This window comes from Apteryx mantelli, chromosome 4 (assembly GCF_036417845.1).
Source record: "Apteryx mantelli isolate bAptMan1 chromosome 4, bAptMan1.hap1, whole genome shotgun sequence".
Taxonomy (NCBI): domain Eukaryota; kingdom Metazoa; phylum Chordata; class Aves; order Apterygiformes; family Apterygidae; genus Apteryx; species Apteryx mantelli.
The window spans coordinates 22,717,974-22,739,718 of NC_089981.1; the positions used below are offsets into that span (position 1 = coordinate 22,717,974).

The 21,745-nt window shown below is 36.8% G+C and overlaps 1 protein-coding gene across 1 annotated transcript in view; it reads right to left on the reverse strand.

The window, feature by feature from the left end:
* Positions 1–21,745, reverse strand: part of MUC6 (mucin 6, oligomeric mucus/gel-forming) — a 56,353-nt gene that overhangs the window by 6,989 nt on the left and 27,619 nt on the right. The window contains exons 2-18 of the mRNA XM_067295337.1: positions 16,126–16,366; positions 14,386–14,512; positions 13,137–13,224; positions 11,883–11,992; positions 10,841–11,048; positions 8,492–8,614; positions 7,412–7,532; positions 6,411–6,549; positions 6,155–6,259; positions 5,719–5,791; positions 5,316–5,453; positions 4,257–4,418; positions 3,180–3,274; positions 2,507–2,639; positions 1,246–1,495; positions 691–743; positions 479–588 (exon numbers count right to left, since the gene is read on the reverse strand). Coding sequence (XP_067151438.1) covers positions 479–588; positions 691–743; positions 1,246–1,495; positions 2,507–2,639; positions 3,180–3,274; positions 4,257–4,418; positions 5,316–5,453; positions 5,719–5,791; positions 6,155–6,259; positions 6,411–6,549; positions 7,412–7,532; positions 8,492–8,614; positions 10,841–11,048; positions 11,883–11,992; positions 13,137–13,224; positions 14,386–14,512; positions 16,126–16,366 — 2,276 coding nt within the window. The remainder of the gene's footprint in view (positions 1–478; positions 589–690; positions 744–1,245; positions 1,496–2,506; positions 2,640–3,179; positions 3,275–4,256; positions 4,419–5,315; positions 5,454–5,718; positions 5,792–6,154; positions 6,260–6,410; positions 6,550–7,411; positions 7,533–8,491; positions 8,615–10,840; positions 11,049–11,882; positions 11,993–13,136; positions 13,225–14,385; positions 14,513–16,125; positions 16,367–21,745) is intronic.

Below are 21,745 nucleotides of genomic sequence, written 5' to 3' on the forward strand. Positions count from 1 at the left end.
TAAGCTTCTTTATATGAAGGAAGTCTATTAGGTTATAATTCTCCCAGTCAGTCTGTTTCCTTAAAAGCGTAAGAAAAGCCATAACAGGACAGATCAAAAGTTCCTCTAGCCTGTATCTCCTGCATCCTGTAACTGTCACTAGCAGGTATTTGGGGAAGAACAGAACAGGAAGCATATACTTAATGTTCTATCAATTTCCAGTGACATGCAGCTTATGGAGTACCTGAACCAGAGGTGATAGTCATGGATTTTTATTCTATGAATTCATTTAATCCCTTTCCTTTCTGAAGGTGTATATACATTTTTAGTGTCTACAGTCTGTGCAAAGAAGTCTGGTGTTTAACTATGTCATGTTAGAAGAAATATCTCCTTTCATTTTACTAGAAGGAGCTGAATCCTGGACTTCTTGAGTTCCAGGTAACAACCAGAACATTCTTCCCCTCTCAGAGGATCTATATCACAGAGCTGTGAAACTCACACATTCAATTCCAGTGGCTAACATCTGACAGGTAGGGGCACATGTAGCTCCATACTTGTTTTCTAAACTGTCAGAACATGATACATATTTCTTAGGAGCTTTGCAGCTTTCTAGAAAAAAGGAAGAAAAAGAAACAGGAGACTGTGAAGTTGCGATTTTATAATATAGAGGAAAAGAATATGGTTCAAAGTAAGCTGTAGCCAGACCCATACCTGCAGGATTTTGAGGTTTGCCAGTGCAACTTAGCCTCCCATTAACACAGTAGCTAGGGGGGAAAAAAAAGCAAGGGGGAATTTCAGTGCAATTCTCTCCTAAGAAAGAAATTTTTAAGTTTTTGCACGATGACTTCAGGTTTTTCACCACTGGAAGTGTTTCATCTATATTACTAGCTCCCCCACATCCTCCAAAATGAAACATGGGAATTTGTTTCTCTTTACTTTTTGCAGTATACAGCATCAGTTTTGAAAGCGAACAGTGGGCCATCATCTGGTTTGTAGGTAGTTGTACAGACATTGTTGGCAAAATCTCGTACTAGGATCTACCAGGAATAATCAGATTTTATCTAATATTCTCTAATTTTTTCCTTAGCATTTCCAAGCTTAAAGTCATGTTTTTTTCAAATCATTCCTTTAATAATGTTTGTATTTTAGGAAGGAGCAGAAAAGATGTCTCAAAAAATAATCTTTTTCTATTAAAAGCAAAGCAGACACATGAAAACACCTCTTCCCCATTTTCAGTTTGCTCATCTTTGAACTTGACAAACTTACCAGGTAATCCCACCAGTTATTGTTGACTGGTCAGGCAAAATGTATTTTCTATCTTCTAAATAGCAGGGACAATGAGATTTACGAACACATTCATTTTTGTGGTTCAAGTACGTTCCTTTAGGACAATGGCAGCCTTCAATAGGGATGTCAGTTGGATGACATTCCAGGGCTCGGTTGGAGAGTGACAAGCATGTCCTGTCACATGCCTGAGTGTTGTAGCTGAATGTTTGATTGCCAGTACAAGTAATGGCTGCAAAACAAGACGAAAGTGTCTGTTAAATTTCATTTCTTTCTCCTCTTCCCTGTGAAAGATGCTAGGTTCAGAGCAATGTGCTGCACACATTCTATCAATAGTTTCAATGCTTACTCTGTCGAGAGCTTCAATGCTCTTACTCCTCTCCCTGAGGATGTGGAGCTGTAGTGAAAGATATTGCAGAGAAGGGCTTAACGCCCACCCTGTAGCTGTTTGTAAGTTTTATAAAGGTTAAATAATATCATCTTATTGCTTCTTTGTGTATCTTGGAATGCAATCATGCAAAAAGAAGCTTTGTAGAAATACCAATATGTTTTATATGTTTTTTATATGTTTTTATATAACTTTGAAAACGGTGCTGCTGTCTAAATTGCATAATAGCAAAATCACATCTGCAGCCAGAGCCCTTCCTTGTTCTTTCTTATCCTGCGGCACATTATAGCTTCATTTATTTGTCAATTCCATTATTTAAATATCAAGTCCTGGAAGCATCCACATATTCTCCTTAAAGTCTATGAGCAGTCTTTTTGATATAATCTTAAATGATGATCCTTTTTTGAGCAGCCAAAATAGAGCATCAAAACATGATTTTTTCCAGTTTCAGGCACTGCAGTCTTGATCTCTAGAGTGTTTATGAATTGGATATCTGCTATTCCATTTCTGTTTTCCTCTTCTTTCTGCTGTCTATTTTTTCATTACTCTTAATGTGATTTGGACATTGTTTAGGATACTGCTTTACTGTTTAAGGTGTTCTGTTGAGTTTTGACACATCTGTGAGGCCAGCAGCTCTTGGGAACATGGCTTTTATGCCTGTTAGTTGGCCTATTGGAGCAGTAAGTAGTTTTCTTCTAATGACTAATATGTAGTTTTAAAATACAGATTCTCGTTCAACTTTTTGTCAAAAGTGAATCAAGCATGGGAATTTTCTGAATGGAAATACATGTAGATAGACCTATATGCATGCATTCATATGACGGCATACTTTCAGGACTTGGTTCAATTACTTACTGCAATTGTCCATACTGTTTCTCCAGTTTTCAAGGATTAAACCCATTGAACTACATGCTCGTGCATATGATCCCAGAGCAGAACAAATATAGGGAAAGGTCTCTTCATAATTACAGGCTTGGTAGACGCATCTCTGAAACCCAACACATGGAGAATATTCTGTTACTGGGGAGCAGACATCTGAAAGTGTTAAAAATGCTGAACAGCAGAGGTAAGCCAGGCAAAATACACTTTTTTGCCTAACTAGAACACCGATCAAAATGATCAGATTAATTGCTTGGTTGACAGGAATAAAATATGCTAAGTAGCTAAAACAATGCCCTTGTTTATTCACTGCTTTTCATTTTTAATTTTCAAAATGTTTCATAGAGATGGGCAAATGTAATGAGCTCAATTATGCATATGGGAAAATCAATACTTTGCATGGTTAAAGTTGTTGACAAGGAAAACTGCAGTGTGAGCAAAAATATCTTCCGATTCCTAGGGTTCAGATTGGCAGCCTATGGTTAAGCCAGGCTTTTAGTGCAGTGGAAGCATAATTTTCAGAAACACCCTTGTTCCTTGTTCCTGACCTATTGCACATTGCTGATTAACATAAGTGGCGTACTGTACATGAGTACATTCTGGTCCATATTTAGACTCCCTCTGTGCACCATCTATCTTAAGTTCCTACCTTGTAGAAAGGAATAGGGTTCACCACAGCATGGCATTTCTCGAACACTGTACCCTTCTTAGTAAGAACGGAGCAATGAGTCTCAGCAGATATTTCTAAGTGAAAGAAAGTCGTGGACATTAAACACTAGAGAAAGTTAGGAAAAAGGGATGAAGAAGAGAGAGAGACTTGGAAAGGATCTCAAAAGCCTATCTAGTGTACTTTGGCCAAAAAAAGACCAGAAATGCTTGTGTTATTACTGACTAAAATTTGACTAACCTACTGTTAAAGACCTCCAGTAATACAGATTCCATAACATGCCAGGCAATCTGTTCAAATGCTTCATTGTGCTCATCATCAGAAAATTAATCTACTAGAAAAACTGAGTATGTTGCAGATTATTTCTTATCCTTCCTAGCAGTGATATGGAGGGCAATATATTATTTTCATTTTAATGGATTTGAAAACAACTATTGCATTCCTGCTCATTTTTCTCCTTGTTAAGTTATATTCTTCCCTTTTGTTTAATCTTTCATCTTAGGCCATGTTTCCTAAACCACTGATTATCCTTTCTGATCTTCTCTGGATTCCCTCCAGCTGGTCACTGCTTTTCTCAAACTGTAGTTTTATTTTCTAGCAGCAAAACTGGACACTCCACTCCAGCTGAACTGTTAGCAACAATGGACAGACCAAAAGGACAACTTCATATGTCTTGCAGACTATACCCTTGTTCAAGCACCTCAGCATGGCACTTTTTTTTTCTTTATGTACAATAGCAATAGAGTCCTGAGAAGGCAAAGCCTGGATTTCAGTCACAGTGCTGGTGAGCAACAGTTTAAGGCTTCCATGGTTATCACAATTTCACTGTCAAATATCAGCACAAACCTCTGATTCATCTTTTCAATCCCAGATCTCTAGAATGGGATCTGATAAGTTCTTTCAGTAAAGGTATATTCTCAGAAACTTCTTGTTGGTGAAGGAATCTGTGACATTCAGTCCTCTCATTTTCTCAAGTCTTTTCATTCCCTTGCTTCGGGCTTATGAAGGGGCTGACAAAGCTAGCTAGAGAGATCAGTTAGAACAGGATCAGCTACTTACTGTTCAGTTGACTCATAGCACAAGGGTCAGTATCTCTCTCTAAAGCAGGCTGGCAATTTCCTGCCCTCCAGGAATCCACAAACAAGGAAGCTGTCCCTTCAGTGATATCCATGCTAGTCATGAAGTCATCTGTAGTGTCTCCATTGTAATTGCCACACAGACCTAATAACATGAGAAATGCAAGAGATGACTGAAAATCAAAGAATATGTACAGAATGGTCTATGTTTCATTCCTGTACAAAGTGAGAAAAATGTGGTGGAGTGTTAATGAATACTATAGGTAAAGTAGCCACCGAACCTTGGGTACGTATCTTCTGCATTCAGTCACTCTGAGCCTCTCACTTCTCAGGTTAAAATTATCCAGCTTTATTCACTGACATGAATTCATACAGAAATTTTTGTCTGCCTTGTTTTTGGAAAAAAGACCCTTTCAGCAGTTTTAAATTATGTAAAAGAGAAAGGCCATGAAATACTTCTACAGTTGCACGTGTGTTTTCTGAAGTATACAAAATCTGTAATGGCATAGACTATACATTTAACCTTTTTTAACATCTAAAGCCTCTCTGTAAATCCACATAGATAATTAGAATATAAGATATGCCTTTGTGGCTAATGTTGTTTCATAGTAAACACAGACATCTCCATCTGGTTCTTATCAGCTGAGGAGCCTCTGGATTCTTTAATGGTTCATCGTGTTCACAATGATGGTTCATTGTGCTCAAAGCTCAGTGTGCTCCAAGATGTAGAGACCAGCCAGGCTAACTCATTGCTCCTTCATTATGTTGAGAAGACATATTGAAAAAGGCATGTATAAAATAGATGCAAAAATCAGTATTATATTACACATCAAAAATGTCACCCATCAAATTCCATTGCTTATTTTTAAAGTTACTAGGAAAAAACAAATTCTTAACTATGCATAGCAGTTTTCCGATGCAGGTATTTTTGTTGGGGTTTTTTGAATCCAGAGAAGAAAGTTTATTCTTAAAGGATGACTACTAAGCTTTCAAAATTACACTCCTTACATTCTCTCTTTCACATGGGGACTAGATTTCTTACCTAGGGTTTTGCCTTTGAATTGTGGTCCAACTTTCACATAGGCCTGGAACACAGGTGATGTCTGAACTACAAGTTCCAGCCCAAAGGTTGTATACATTTGAATGTAGACTGAGGACTGTTTGAAAATAGTGATGTCGCCTAAAAGAATAAGAATATTTTAAAATAGAGAATTTGGTGCATAGGAATATTTTAAAGTAATGATTTTAATGCATAAATAAATGTTCTAGCATTCTGTCTACGTATGCCTTCTCCTTCCATATACAACACTCCATAGAGGAATAGATGCACTGGGAAAGATTTTTGACCTTCCTCTAAAACCTCTGCTATTTGCAATTGTTAGAAAAAGATATAAAATAGAGATTTAATATAATACGTATTTAACATATATTCCCTTTTTCTTTACCTGATCTGTAAGGTAGCCGCTTAAGTTCATCATCGTCAGTAAGGAGTTCATTTTGAGAAATCACAATTTTGTCCTGTATGAATGAGGACATGGAATGAGAAGTAAATATCTATGCTGATGGTATTTATGTTTTCTTTATTTGAAGCACTCTATTGCCAATGACCTATATAATAAGAAAATATGGATGCAAGCTTTTTCTCATATATTATTCCATACTGTTTTCAGTTTTCACTTTGAAAATCCTGTAGTTCTCTGCACAGAAACTCTACCTTCCTGAACTGATGTGGCATCACAGATCTTTGCTGCATATGCATGCATTGGAACATATATCTATCCCCCATAATTTTCCAGTTCAGGCTACTAGCAAAGCCTTTAAATATTTACTTTGCTGGTCTGGTTACTGAAATGCTGGCTAGACTGTGGAATGATTGCTTACCTTTGTAGACAGGTAAATTACAGCACTAAGTGACGTCTCAGAATGAGAGTAACCAGACTTCCCATATACAGCCATTAGGGTTCCATTGTGTGGCAGGCTGGAACTCTGAAAGAAAATAATGAAAAGGTGTGTTTGCGTAAAAGTATTTGTAGGATAAAAGCACATCACAGGAAGACCTCAGTTTGCATACCGAAAGGAAATCAAAGACTGACTAAAAGCATACACGTTTGTGTGTTTCTAGATTTCAGGAAATTACCTTCATAAGAACATAAGTGCAAACTCCGTGGAACCTGTAGGACCTAGAATCAAATGTGGTAACAAAGGAGCCTCCTTCCAGGGAACACCTTCCAGGGCAAGGCAAGTCTATGCAGTTCCACTGACCCATTGTACATTTACTGAGGAAAACAAGAAATTCTATGTAAGATTATTCCCACACTAAGTCACTATTTATCAGCAAAGATGATTTGATCCTTCTGTCTGGAGGTTTTGCTGTAGCAGATCAGCCGGCCAAATCAGCTAGTAAACACAGTGTAACATATGTATACATTATGAACTTTCATTTCCATTGCCTATGAAATGTCTCTACTTTCACTTTAGAAACTCAGTAACTTACTAGTGAGGGAAGATGCCATTTGTATCACTTTTCACCCTTGTATTTTCTATGCTTTGATTTTCTTTTTCTATGTACATCAGATGGAGCTGTTCATCTTAATTTAAAGTTTCTGAACTCTTATACAGATTGTCAGTAAAATTTCCTGCATAGATGATTCATGAAAAGTGTGTTCTTTGTTACAGTCCTGAGGACTGAATTCCATTATTTAGCCTTTATTTTATTTATCAGAATGATGATAGCAAAGGCAATGAAACAAAAAAATCTACTCCACAGCTTTATTTTTTCCCCAAATTTAAACAACATTGACCTAAATAATTATTTTCTGTTATAAAAGGGAAAATTAGTTTCCAGGACTCATTTGCTGATTAAAACTGCTGAGACTGCCAGAAAGAAGTCCTAAGTACTGGATATTTATTTTTTATTAATTTTACCTGCCCTTTCACACGGGAGCTAAAAATGATACTGCTTTGTATGGTATGAAGAAACATTTATATTTGTACAGATGAACTGTGCCTTTCAAATAAGGTGAGCTCAGAGATGATATGATACACTTGTAGCTGCCATCAGAAAAGTTAGGCTAAATTTTCCAACCATTTGGTGAGGATATTTTCCATCCTCTCTTGAAAGAACCTGTTTCTACTTACCAGCTTCTACATGCTGCTTTCATTGTCTCACCAGGAGCATATTTTTTCCCGTTTAGTGAACATGGACACTGCTTAATGTGAACACATGTTTGATTCTGTGAGATGTCATCAAGAACAGTTCCTGCCAAGGGGGATTAACAAAATAAATACTTTTCCATATCTTTACTGAGCGCTAAAGTTATCATAACTTGTATCCTGCTTAGTGCTACTTCCAAAGTCAGCTTGAGAATGGTATTCTTGCACAGTCACTGCACATAGAAATATTAGAAATATTATGTGCAGGACATTTTCCCTTAATTAAAATAAAACTGACTTTCTACAACTGGTAACAGGGTTTGGCTACTTTGTTATATGAAAGTGTAAATAATTGTCTTCATTTCAAAGTTGAACTTAATTTGAAATAATGGTAAGCTTGAATGTTATTTTTTCCCATTGCCTCTATATGACACTGTAATTAGGCTGGGAAGCTTGAAAGATCGACACAACCTAGTGTCTAGAGTCCTAAGTCTAGTTTTGAATGTGTAGCTTACAACATACTATTTTTGACTACTGTAAAATGGTGATGATATAAATACCTACATCACAGGAACCTGAGAGAATATTTCAGTTCTGAAATATCAAGAAAAGATCCAAATAATAGTCATAATTACAGTTTTTGTAGGCAATTTCATCTTGAACTATTTTAAAAGGAATTTGTAAGATGTCTATAATATTTCAGAACTTCTCTGAGGTATACTACCTTTTGCTGGTGCCCTGAAAGGATAGACACGTTTGGGAGAAGAAATAAATTATATCTAACTCAATTTATATTATAAAACAGAACTTCAAGCAGGCAGCATATAAGGAGGAAGATGCTTTCACAGGTCTCTTCCTGTGAATAGTAACCAAGGATCTTTCATGATTGAGACTCTTCAAGACTCCGGTTATCTCATGTTATCTGAGAAACTGCAGTTCTAGCAGCATAAGGGCCTGAAATGCACTGCTGAATTTTTGTTTAATAAGATTATTTCAGTTGACTGGATATATGCCAAAAAACATTTGTATGGGTCATATTGGATAAGATGAATACAAAACTGATACCTTCTGGACAAAAGCAACCATAGGTACAGTGACTGGAACAGCTGTACTCTGGGTTGGAACAGGTTTTAATACATGGAGAACCACATTCCTCATAGATTTGGTTAGTAGAACATTTTCCCACAGCTGTAACAAACAACCATGCAAAGTATTAAGATACTTTAAATAGCAAACAGAAGATTCTCTCATCTACCACAAAGGACAGAGAAGACCTTGTGAAGTCTGACACTAACCTTCTCTTACCCTGTCTAGATACTCAGTCCATCATCTGAGTATTCATCATCATCATATTCGCTCTAGTCTTTATTCACTTTTCAAGCCAGATTTATTAGAAACTCCTTTCAAAAGTCTGAAGGATGGCAAGCAGGTTATATTGCAGCCTAGCAAACTACCATAAATCAGATTTTCTGTAGTACTTAAAGTACTGGAAGAATACAACTCCTCAATCTTCTGCATTTGTGCTTCTCAGACATTATCTGTTTTTCAGACTGCAACTACCTAGCAATACTAATGTATGGAACTGAAAACACATGTTTTATTATGTGATAACAAGCAGAATTTTCTCTCCATCTGAAAGAGGAAAGTAAGTGAAGTAGGAAAACGGGGAAAGTTAGCAATAAACTTGACAAAGAAACAATAAAGACTAAATAGTTCATTACCTTTGTATGCTTGGCATTTATTTGCAAGTTCAAAGTTTCTCACCTGTGTTTTGGGGGAAACAAGGGCTCCCATTCACTAACTTGCAAATCCTTTTTTTTTTTTCTTTACTTTTTTAGTTTTGCATTTTATCACTTTACTACAAGTTCTAGTAATGGTCTACTGGCAGCATGAAAACTGCCATGACAGAGAGAAGACTGGGTTTTATTTTACTGTGATAAGTAAGAATTATTGTACAGTTCTGTGAATGTACATGGTACCTTACCAATATTTATCAAAGTCTATAAAATGCCCTGAGGAGTTACAATTTTGAAGGACTAAAACCAGTCCAGAACAACCAAAAAATAAAATGGGTTACCAATTTACATAAGATAACATTGGAGAAGTGGTGGGGAAGAATGATTTCGGGAAGAAGAGTGCAATTTAGAAGAGTTTAGGATAACAATGGAACTTAGTAGGGAAAGTTTTCAGTAAGTATGAGGAAAGAATCAAAGAAAACTCATGGCTAAATTCAAAGCAAAAAATGAAGAGCAGCACCAGTACATGAAGATCAAGAAGAGAATAGAAGAATATGACACGAGAAACACAGATACGTCAAAATGATGCAAGGCCTGGAAAGTAACAATGATGAGATGATAGACTATGGCAAGTCAAGTAATGATGTCAGGAATATAATTCAATTAGAACTTCACTATTCTCATGAGAAAATCTAAATGGTAGCCAATCTCAAAGACTTCTGTAAGTGGATAAGAAGCAAGGGGTAAGGAAAAATATGTTCCTGTTAAAGCAATTTATTTTAAGAATTTGCTACCCGCGGCCACGTATGTATATAAAGGTTAAACAGAAATACGATTAAACAGTATGTTTCTGAAGGACAGCATGACATTATGCAAGGTCATTTTGAAAGTTCCTCTTTCTTGGTATGAGCTGCATCTCTGGTAATTTAATGTGTGAGTTGGTTTAGAAATAACATCAGTTTAGGTTACTTTTGACTTTCTTATGGTCAGCAAGACCTCTTATAAAACAATGAATCCCTGCTACATAATACCGATTACAGGTTAAAGTTTCTGGCAGATCCATTTCAAAAAATGAATCAAAACTTTGATAACAAGCAGGCACTTGAAAAAATGTGTGTCTAATCATGTACAGCTTGGAGAGTAGCTGAAGATTTGTTCCCTGTTTGCTTTGTATTGGTAGTTACAATTAAAAAGACTGAGCATGTGGAAATGGGCTGCTGAAAATCTGTGAATAAGAGGGTCTATGGTAATGGGTAGAAAAAAAGGATGAGAGACTGCAGGGACAATTTACAAGTTGTATCTCTTTGCTGGCTAATTTACTGAGTAGAATAATGAACAAAATATGCTAAGTAGAGAGAAGAGACTCCTGCTGGAAGTCTGAGAAATTCACCAGTATTCACGTGGTGGGTGCTTCTCTTCTTTAAATTGAACAGTGTCTGATCTAGATCTAGGAGCTACCTTCCACGCTTCCTCCTTCTTGGAGGCTTCCATGCCTTCCCTCTTAACGCTTTACCCAAGACCACCGCTGTTTCTTTAAGAAAATCATTTCTGCTTGATTCATGACAGTAGAGACTTCTATAATCAGTTGTTTTAAATTCCAGTAAAGAATCATTCTCTCTCTATAAAATATACAGCAAGCTTGTGTAAAATCTTGTGCCTATAAAACATTTGAACTTACAGCAGAAGTTTTCACTCCTCCAGTTGAACACCATTTGATGGGACATAGCACATTGCCTTGAATACTCTGACAGGGTAGAGCAAGTACAATTGTTTTGTCCTGGCTCACTGCAGTCCTGCATATCAAGCTGACAACGAATAATAAACCCTTCCTTTGGCACACTGCAGGTTGGTGACACCAGGTTGAGTAGCTGGGAGCAGATCATGGCCTAAATAAAAAGAAAAGGAAAACTGTTCCTGGTAGCATTCTTCTCATGTGAAAACCACAATAGAACATCACTGCTAATTATGATTTTCTTGTTGTTTTTTCTGCTTTATTCTACAAGTAATGTTTAGCTGATTTAAAATGCATGAGAAGTTCTGCAAATGGAAGGGAATATAAATTCAGTGTATAATGGAAGGATCTTGATATGTTGAATTAGTTCCACTTCTCATTAAACTGAAAATGAGTCATTGTTCTGGTATCATCAATCTCCCTAAGAACTGGTGAGAATATTACAGACAGGGAGTCTCTTGTCTTACGGAGACTCAGTCAGAAGAGGAAAGTGTTCAGGGCAAACACCATGTGGAGATAACAACATACATTCCTCTCTGAGCATGCCTTTGATGTGCTGGTATTGCCCATAATGTTGCCTACTGAAGTATCACATCTCAAAGAGAAACAATATTAAAAGTTTCAACTTCTGAGTCAAAGCAAGTTCTCCAGGGTATCAAAGCAATTTTTCAATATGAATACAAGTAATATTTACAACTCTTCTTCCTCACAGAAAAGCATCTTCCTCACAGCACCTTCAGATGCTCCTGTTCTTCAGTCCTGCTCTTAAGCCATACAAATCCAGCCTCAATAATACCTCTGGGCCCTTTTCAAAATGTATTTTGATGCAAAGAAGTCCTTTTCTTTCTCATATCATGCTGTATACATCTTTTGGCTTTATCTATTCCCATTTAGACTTATGAAATCACTGCCTCTCTGCTGGTGGTTTCTAATCTGTTTTTCCTTCTCTGTTAAAATTATGCTGCAGAAAAGCCAAGATCTTTCTTACGTATTTTTTGTGACGAATGGCAGAAATTGATATCTCCTCAGATAGGCAGATCTCTGATGGATCATCCATTTTTTGTAATGCAGCAAATTTGTATGTATCCAGCAATTTACCTGTAAATTGAAGGGTTATAATTTGTCAGGAAAAAAAACATGTAGATTTCTTTAATTATTGCTGTGATGTAGTAAAAAACAGATTCTATTCTCTCACTGTGAAAGGTCCTATTAAGTCCAATTTCCTGTGATGATAACTACCTGTTTTGTCCTCTACCTGGAGTCTATTCAGCAAAGAGTACTTCTAACACCTTGATCATTTCTCTGCACTATTTTCTAGCCTATCATATCTACAACCTCACAAGATATCAGTTGCTACTGCTTTTCTATCAGTGGTGTTATCTTTTCCATCTGCCAATTCATGCCTTCTCTCCCCATCCCACACTCTTGTGTTTTCCCCTACATGTGGCATTAAACTCATCACAATCTAAAAATAAATTATATGCATTTTAGAACTCTTCTCTGTGATGTGTACCGAAAACTGCAGTGTTGATCTGAGATTGCAGCTTACTGTGCAGCTTAGTGTCTCCACACTAGCATCGTAGTTCATATCAGCAGTGTGCTTCTGAAACAAATCTTCCAGGCATCCTGACTTATAGCAGTTTGGTTTGCATTGTGGTGTGGTCTTGGTGTACTGAATTCTTTCTGATGAAACCAAACCAGAAGATGTACTCTAAGAGGATGTCTAATGTGCTCCAACTGCTAATGGGCACGAGTCCGTCAGACCAGACTAGAGGAAGTCTGAAGTGAACCCCCTGAACTGCATATGGGGGGGATGTCAAGTCCTCAGCACCAGCTGACTTTGTTGTAAAGATACACCCCTACTGGGACACGCTACTTGTTAATGTTCTTGTCCACTATGTTCTTCTTACCATAGCCTCATTCTTGCTTTCAGCTAATGCAATCATTTCACCCACTTATTGTGCCTTGCTATGGACCTACGTTGTTCTGAAAGTTAGGCGAGACAGACACAGTGTGATCCTCACCAAGTGTTTCAAAATATAGTCGTAGCAAATAACAGTGGCAAAAAAGCAGTGCTTGGCATAATCATATGACTGATAAGTTTGCTGGTGAGCTATGGGAGCGTTTTACTCAGTTCTAAAATTGTTTGAACAGTCAGAGATAAGTGAGTACAGCATTACATTTTTACTTTGACTCAGTTTAATTAGATCTCCTTCCATTTGGCCTGTCCTTTAGATCTTACCTTCATTCACAAAGTCATTCAGTTCTTGGCCATCATAATTTCCACACATTCCACAGGTTTTCCCCATATATTTTTTCTCAGTCAGAACCTGAAATAAAATAAAACAAAACATTTAAAAGGATCACTCTAATTAAAATTATCTACACAGCATTACCTTTCTTGTACAAATTCAGTTCAAGAATCCGATTAGAGGTGATCCTTATGATTAATTTCAGTGATCTGACTGGGGCAAGAGGTTTGAAAGCAGTAACTTCTTTTCTGAATCAGCAAGTAGTGATTGTTATGTTTCTTTGATTCAATAAAAGAATAAGATTCGGAGACATTTCCAGGGAAATGATGGAGGATAATATTCTAAGGAGTTGGAAAAAAATAGAAAAGGAAATGATGCTGTTTCATTGCTCATATTACTTTTGAAAAAGCACAAATTTCAGGTTTGTTCTCTTAAGGAATTGAAGGTTACAGGAAGAAAGTCTGTTTTCAGAGGAATGTTATTCAGTTATCTATTGCTGTAGACGGTGAAATGGTAAAATTGCTGCTGGCTACAATCAACGAATAATCACAAAAACCTTAGATCAGGGAAAAGAGTCTGGCTGTTCATAGAACATAGCACGTACCCATCATAGACATGTTTTCTGTTACATAGGTGATAGCAGCACTGGTAAATCTCCCAGACAATTTACTAGGTTACAATCTCTCTGTTTTAGCAGACTTACCAATTCAGAATTCAGTGTCCTATGTGGCATTAATATCACAGGTCAGCCTGAGAAAAGGTTTTCTGTTCTCTAAACTACATCAGGATTTGGGGGGAAAAATATGAAAAGCTGTAGGAAAAAGAGCTCTGAGGAGCACCATCTGTTAGAAATCAAAAGATGGCCAGATGAAGCACACCAGAAATGACAGAGCTATGGCATACACTACTAAATTCTGCATAACTGTAAACGACTGCAACATCCCTTTGGCAAAATATTTAAGCTGCTGGAATAGCCTGAGGAAAGGTTAAAATCCAGGGAAAATGCCCACAAATCACAATATTGGTGGCTTTAGTTAACTACCAATGCTGGAAGTGAAAGGAAATGCAAGTATAAAAAGCACATTTGTTTATTTCAAGGGGAATGGATGAAGCAGGAAAAGAATAAATATTCAAATAGTAAACACATGCAAAAAGCACCCATTAGGTCTAAAGAGATCCTAACATTCCAACAAGTCAGTGAGAATTTTCTCTTCTGCTTTATGGGTACGTTTTACTAACCATGAGATAGTCATCATTGTTCCACATGACGACTAGCTCCATCTCCATCATCTTGGCCACCAGGCGGATGTTGCGTCCGTAAGGTGCTATCTGAATTCCATTGCTGGTATAAGGCAACTTAATGACACTGTAAGGAGAAAGAAGAGAAAATTAACCCTCTTATACAAGTGTTATGCAGGTGTTGGTAATCACTTTTAGAAGTAATACGCATAGTAACCTGAGTACTTGTAGCAACACAATATAGAAATTTTCTCCTTCATATCTGTAACGTTTCAAGATACTGACAGATTTCTACTGACTACAAGTCAATATCAGCTGTTTCAAAGAAGGATCACCAGGCTATGGTTGCACACTGAGCATACAAAATAAGAGGGAGTATGTTTGCACAGAACTTGGGATCTCCACTTGGTTTGTTTTTATTAGGGCCTAGCTATGCGTTTCAAGAACTTGTGCCTATACATTTTTTGTGGTAGAACTATTAATAATTACCCCAAAGAGCTTCTGTGGACCACAGTCTGTTAATACAGAAATTATTGTTAACACTGAGAACTGGCAAGGTTAGAGAAAAACATAATGGGAATGGTGTAGAAGAATTAGGTCTTCATCCTTGTGACTGAATTCTAATGCTACAAACCAACAATATTGAAGAAGAAATATATTTTGTTACAGTGTGTTTGTCTTAGAATCAAAGAAACGTTGACTGGGAGGGACCCCTGGAGGTTACCGAGAACAACCTTCCACTTGAAGTAGGGCTATCAATAATGTTAGACCATATCAGTCATGGCATTTCATTCTTGTGAATGCAGGACAACAAATTTAAAATGTAGATCATTGAGTTAGGCCCATATATTTGTATAGTTCTCCTGGAAAACAAACTAATAAAGGAAATTGTTCTAGAGTACAGTTTGTTAAATTAAGGTACAGCTGCAAGTCACCTTTTTGTGATGACGGTTATTGTACAAACCCAAATAAGTGTAACAAAATACAGACAATCCATAGCAATCTGTTTATTGAAACTGCATTTACCTACAGGCAAATATTCAATGCTGTCTATCTGACAAAAAATGCTGAAAACTTTCCTGGAGGGATTTCCTTGTGTGGGAGCAATTTGTCTAGAAGAATGAATGAGGTAGAACCCAAAGTTTCCTATCAATGTAATTCCTAGTAAAACATCTGTTTTCTGGGGACGGTAATCCCTGGAATAACGTAAACAGTCAGTGGTCTTGTACACAAGAACTTCTCTGTAGGCCCTTCCAGTATTTCTCTATTAGTTGAATAGTTCAAAGTTTGTCTTGTATGCTAAAGACATATTACCTTTAAAACAGAGAGCTCAGTGTTACTTAAGTCTCAAATCAAATGAGCTGTAAGCAAAACTCAGAAATTTCAAGTAATATCTACTAAAGAGTATAAATTGTTTCAGCTGTGCTTGAAATAGAGATCAAACAGACTGGTAGTATTTAGGAGACCATAATTTCAATTGGAGAACTGTTTTAGTCTGTGAAGGTTAGTTTAACTCTTTGCCTATACAAATATACTATAAACTTTATTCAAATAACTGCCAGTGGAATACTCATCCAGAGAGAGAGCTTGGTAGGAATAAATGGGAGCAGAGTCTAGTTACTTGTCTTCTTTAATTTGTTAATTCATTTTTGGTACAAAGTAATCTTCTTTGGTATAACTGCTGTACAGTTGCTTGCCTTTTTTCAAACACTTTTTTTCCCATTCATCCCAGAATCTTACCCAACACTTCTGACAGAAATGCTGCCTTTCTCAACAATGATGACAGAAGGTCCCAGCTCAATAATGATCCTTGCAATTTTTTTGTTCAGCCCACGGCGGAACTGAATGTTGAAGTCTGGGCTGGTTTCATCGCATATGGTAGCAAAGATATAGTTGCAGGTCCCAGTGAAGTCATACTGGTATTTATCAAAGGTTGAGAAATGCCCTCCACCCCAGGTAGAACAGGAATCCTTGCCCAAAACTATAGAAGTGAAAGAGAAAAATGGATTTAGCTCTCCTTACAGCATATCTGCTCATTTTGATTCCCATTTCAGACATAAATAGCTGGAACAGCCAGTCAATTTCTACTCAAATTAATTACTATTGCCTCATAAGAAAACCTTTTTTTATTCCCTCAATGTAGGACTTATTCTGTTGCCAAGTTGTCTATGACCTTCTCCTTCTTTCCACTTTTTTGTCTTTAGATAGCATCTTCATTGAATAGCCTAATTTATTCCAGCAGTCCCACAGATCCCCAGTTCTCATAAGCGTTAATATGATGTGAACAACATACTAGCAATTTTTTTGTAACCCCAAATACTACCTCAACTCAGGAAATGAAACAACAGTTGGAGTGACAGAAACTCTTACATTTACTGTAAGCAGAGGAGAGCTCCCTAGATTCCTTTGTCTTGGGAAACATCATCCTATCTCATTCATTGGTGATATAAAGGTTTACCTTCTCATTTCAGTCTGTCCAATCTGTTTGCAAAGGCCACAGCTTGCTATGGAGAGACCGCTTAACATCTCAGACATAACATTTATGGGGCTATGTATGGGATTACTATATAATAACTCATTACACAGTCCGATCATTAGATTTCCAAAGACAATCTTAAAAGCTCAGCTTGTAAATCCGCACTTTTTGGGCTTTGTGTGCATGTGTAACAAAATTCAAGCCAACTTCGTTAATATATCGAATGTTTTAATCAGTTTTCACTGTTAACAAGTAATTACTTTTGGTCTGAAGGGACAGATTTTAGGAAGCTGAAATGAATCATAAGAAGAGATACAACTCCAGCGCTTGATGCTACAGATGTTTCTATACCTACTTAAAGCATTTGAACAGTCTCTCTGAAGTTGACAGAACTACTGAAGTAAGTAAAACTATGTACTTTGTTAAGTAATTGTAAACTTAGATTATTAGTTTTCATTTTAAAATAATTTTTGCTTAATTTTGAATTTTCTGAAACTCCAAGTTTCAGAAAACTGAAATATATATCTTATATATCATATATCTTAGAAGCACTACCTATCAGGTAAGTTTTGCAAAGTCTACTTCCAATTTATATATAGTGTTTTAAAGCTAAAACACTTTTTTAACTCCTAAAGAATGATGAAATGACTACCAAACACTACTGTTTTTATCCAGGTGATTTTGGCAGAAAGTACTCCTCTTCCATACTTCTGTGCTGTCCAGAACGTCTGACTGGAAAATAGGAGTTGGCTAACTGTTATCGTTGATGCCTTACCCTTCATGCCAAATCCTAGCTAGTTTAATACTGTGTTTAACTCACACTGACCAGCAAACCCCAGGTTGTTCAGAGTGTGCCAAGGAATAATTACACGGGATTATACAATGGTCAGAGTGCAATAGGTGCCCTTTTCTATAAATAAAGGAGTGCCTTCAGAATGAAATGTAAAGGGTTTTATTTAAATCTTATTGCAGAAAAATAACAAATGGGAATGTCAGTAACTCAAGAAAGCTTAAAAATAGATTATATATCTTTTAATATCTATATGTCTTTTGAGTTCAGTTTTTAGTAAGTGATGTCTACTGATTTTCTTTTAGTTTGCGTATATTCATGCTCTACTCCTCAAGCTGTAAGAGCAGACAGAGATGAGTGGCAGAATTCTTTTTGGCTGATCAAAAGTGCTCGTTTCTTCCTTCATGATAAACTTCATGTCGCTTTTCCATGCTTATGCTGAATGAGAATTTACCTAATTCAAACAACTCTTTGCTTCTTCTGCCTAAAGAAATGTCTCTCATAATCATAAATTTGCATTTTATATCATTCATTTTTGTTCTCCACCTCTACATTTTCCAAAACTAGATTAAAGAATTTCATTGTCAACCACTAAAATGCAGGAACTTTTGAACAGTATGCAAGAGGAAGGCACAGTATTTTACAGCAAGACATGAAGAAAATAGGTTACTAGGAAGAATGTCAGTAAACAAAATATAGTAGATAATTTATTCAGAATACTAGGACTGATATTCATATTTATTTTAAAAAAGATCTAATGTTCTTTTTTAATGATCCTATGTTTTCAGAAGGGTTGCTTCACAACTATCATTGTCTTTATTTGGAACAGAAAATACTGCAGTCACCACTATCAGAAGGTGCCATTTTAATTATAAATTAACATTTTAATTATATCCACTGTTCTTACTGTACTTCTGATAGCTAACATTTATAGTACTTTAAACCTATACTATGCTAACTATTTTCTATGCTTGCATGGCACATATTTTGAAATGAGTAAGATCATTTCTTACCATCTTTTGTATGTCTTAGATTCAGGAAGACTAGCACAAATTTGCAGTAAGTAGGTGGCTGGAGTTAATTTTGCTTACAGGGTATTAGGGTGCATGCACACAAGCCATTCTTAGGAGCTAGGGGAAAACTTCCAGGAAATTACCAGGAACTGTGGCAATAACAGCTTCAGCTGGCACAGCTGGATGTTGAAGTCAGGCCACAGCTGGCTATAAAGGTAAGGAACAAGTATTCCCTGTTCTGCCAGAAGCTATCTGGGAAAGTTCTTCTATAACCTATAGGTATAGCTCTGGTTATGGACAGAGACCATGCTACTGCAGTCCTGTGTGCCTAATAATGTAAGTATATCATGTTGCATACCTCTTTAAAAGTAGCTGTCTAATGATCTGCTGAATATTATGGATAATACGTGCTTTAAAATAAGCTGGTATTCACTTTGGTATTTTCAGCCCCAGTGTCTTTAAGTAGACCAGTACATTACATTGATCCTTCACTTGTGCATAAATCTAGTTTGACCTGCAACCTTTAAAATAACTTAGCCTACATAGAAAATCATATTTCCTTCATTTCCTGGATTTTGCAGGATCAGAAGAATCAATTTTCTAAATTCTTAGATAATATTAGGCAATGATCTTCAGGAAAGAAAATCAAACAGATTGCAAGAACAACTTCAACAGCAAATTTCCAAATGTGGATTCCATCAGCTGAAAGCTACTGTAACTGCTCATAGTTTCTATCCTTAAGCATCAAAATCTCAGCATGGCAGACCAAATTATTTTCCAATCACTGTAAAACTTACCATAGACAGGCAACAAGTTGTACCACCTCTTCATATGCAAGCCCTTCAGTCAGAATTTCTAAAACTAAGGCTTTTAATTATAAGCTCCTTGAAGCAAGGACTTATATTGAGCGTGCATTTTGTACAGGGTCTTCTGCAATATAGAACTGATGCTGACTAGAGCTGTTAGTCACAGCTGCAACATGAACATTAAATACCAGGTCAAGCACTTACTTCTTTGCAGAGATTCTTTCTGTCTTTGGAGAAAGAAGTGGGGCCAATAATTTCCTTCAAAAGCTGTAAAAGCAAAAGGACAACATTGGTAAGTTATCCTCTAAGCACAAGGAAGGTGAATATTTGTACACTTATTTCTTTAAAAACATGGTACAAGCAGAGTCAGCATTTATGAATTGTGTCCTGTCACACAATACTAAACAGAAATTATGGTGGAAAACCAAATAGTTCTGTTTGTAATAAAATATTCTTCTGCAACTGGTGTTACCAAAGGCTGCCAGAAACCCAATGAAATATGGGATTTCCAGTACTTCAGTCTCAAATCCTGTGTTCCTTGTTAAAAACATATGGGATATATCTTTCCGCATGTTTTTTAATTCTTAGTCCATCATCCGGGCAGAAGTAATGGAGGGAACAACCAAAACTGGGAAAACACAGGTAATTTTCCATCTGTTCTTCACAAGAATCATGGGATCTGTGGCTGAAAAGTGGGAAATCCCCAGGCCTGGTTGCTGCTTTTACTGTTATTGCTCAGGCAATAGCAGTAGAAGCAGCTGAAAAGCTGCTACCTGCTCCTTTCCACGCACTCTGTTCTGGTTATGTGAAGGCAAGGACAGTTCAGCAGACGTGGAGTATAGCACAACCCCTCTTCTGTCACACACCCAGACCTACTGCATGTGTACAACTGCAGCGTGTCATCATACCTGCCCCAAAATTCTTTCTAGTAGCAGCTTGCTTTTTGCCCAAAGCGAGAAGAGCGTAAGAAAGATGTTGACAAGGAAAGGGCTGTCACAGCCACCGTATGTGCACTGAGCCCTGTGTACAGACATAGGTGGTGCATATATGGAGCCAGCTATCATAGAGTCAATAGCTGGATGGTAACAGCCAAAGAAAGGACTACTATTAAGAAATGCACTACTCATTTTTAGTTTGTCAGGTCCAGTATTTCTTGGATGATAAGTGCAAAGAATATCCTGCAGAAACCTTTTAATTCTCTATTACATGTTTAGCATCTTTCACAACAGAAAAAATATGAAGGAATGTTACAGTGCACAGTTTCTTTAATAGCATAAAACAGATTAGATTTACACATACGTATATACACTACAGCTCCACAGGGCCTCATATACTGAAGATAATGAAAGCCTCTAGGGAGCTCGCCAACTGTAATAGACACTCTAGCCAATTCCACACTGCACTGTTGAAGGCGAAGTAAGATTTACCATGTGGTGTTTCAAGGAGTGTAGAAGAATAGGTGAAGTTCTTGTCTTGTCTTGTATGTGAGGCTAGATTTAGACTCCTCTGTATTTAAAATATTTTTATCTTCAGGCTTCCTTCTTTGTTTCTAATAAGCTAAATTTGATAAAAGAGATATCACTCAGTAAAAATCAATATTGCTCACTCCAAGGATTGGAGATGAACATTTTGATCCTCAAGACAGGAAGAAACAACTATGTGTCTTCACAGAACTTTTGAAGGGGCTGAATTTTCATGTGGAATTTCTTACATTAGTCATATAAGGTGTTGTTTATTTTGACAGGTACCAGAGAGAGTTCTTGAGACTTCCATCAAACAAATCATAGAAGAATTGCATCACTCAAGCCTGTTGGATACACAGAAATTGCTATTAAAGTGTCTCTCAGTCAAGGTTGGTATATCATTTTAATAGGTAGTAGAATAAAGAGGACTGCTATGATCTATCTCTGTTTGAACTTCATCAAATCCCAGTGAATTTAGGGACCCTCTCAGGCAAACTGAATATAAGGATATTTAAAATGAATGTCCACATTTTTGAAAAGTACAAGCTTGCTTGCCTTCTGGGAAAGACACAAGGGAGCAATTCAGGGAACAAGAGTTCAGCGCTTGCCTTGCCTCAGACCAGATTTCTCCAACTTCCCAATCCCATCTATGCTTCAGTTTTTCTCAGGAACAATACTTAGAGTGAAAAAGGTGTTACCTGGACAAATTTATCTAAGCTTTTGAGAGCTAAAATAGTACACTGATGGAACAACATACAATAAATACCTAGACAGAAGGGAAATCAATGACTAAAGTTCAGTGACAGAAGTGC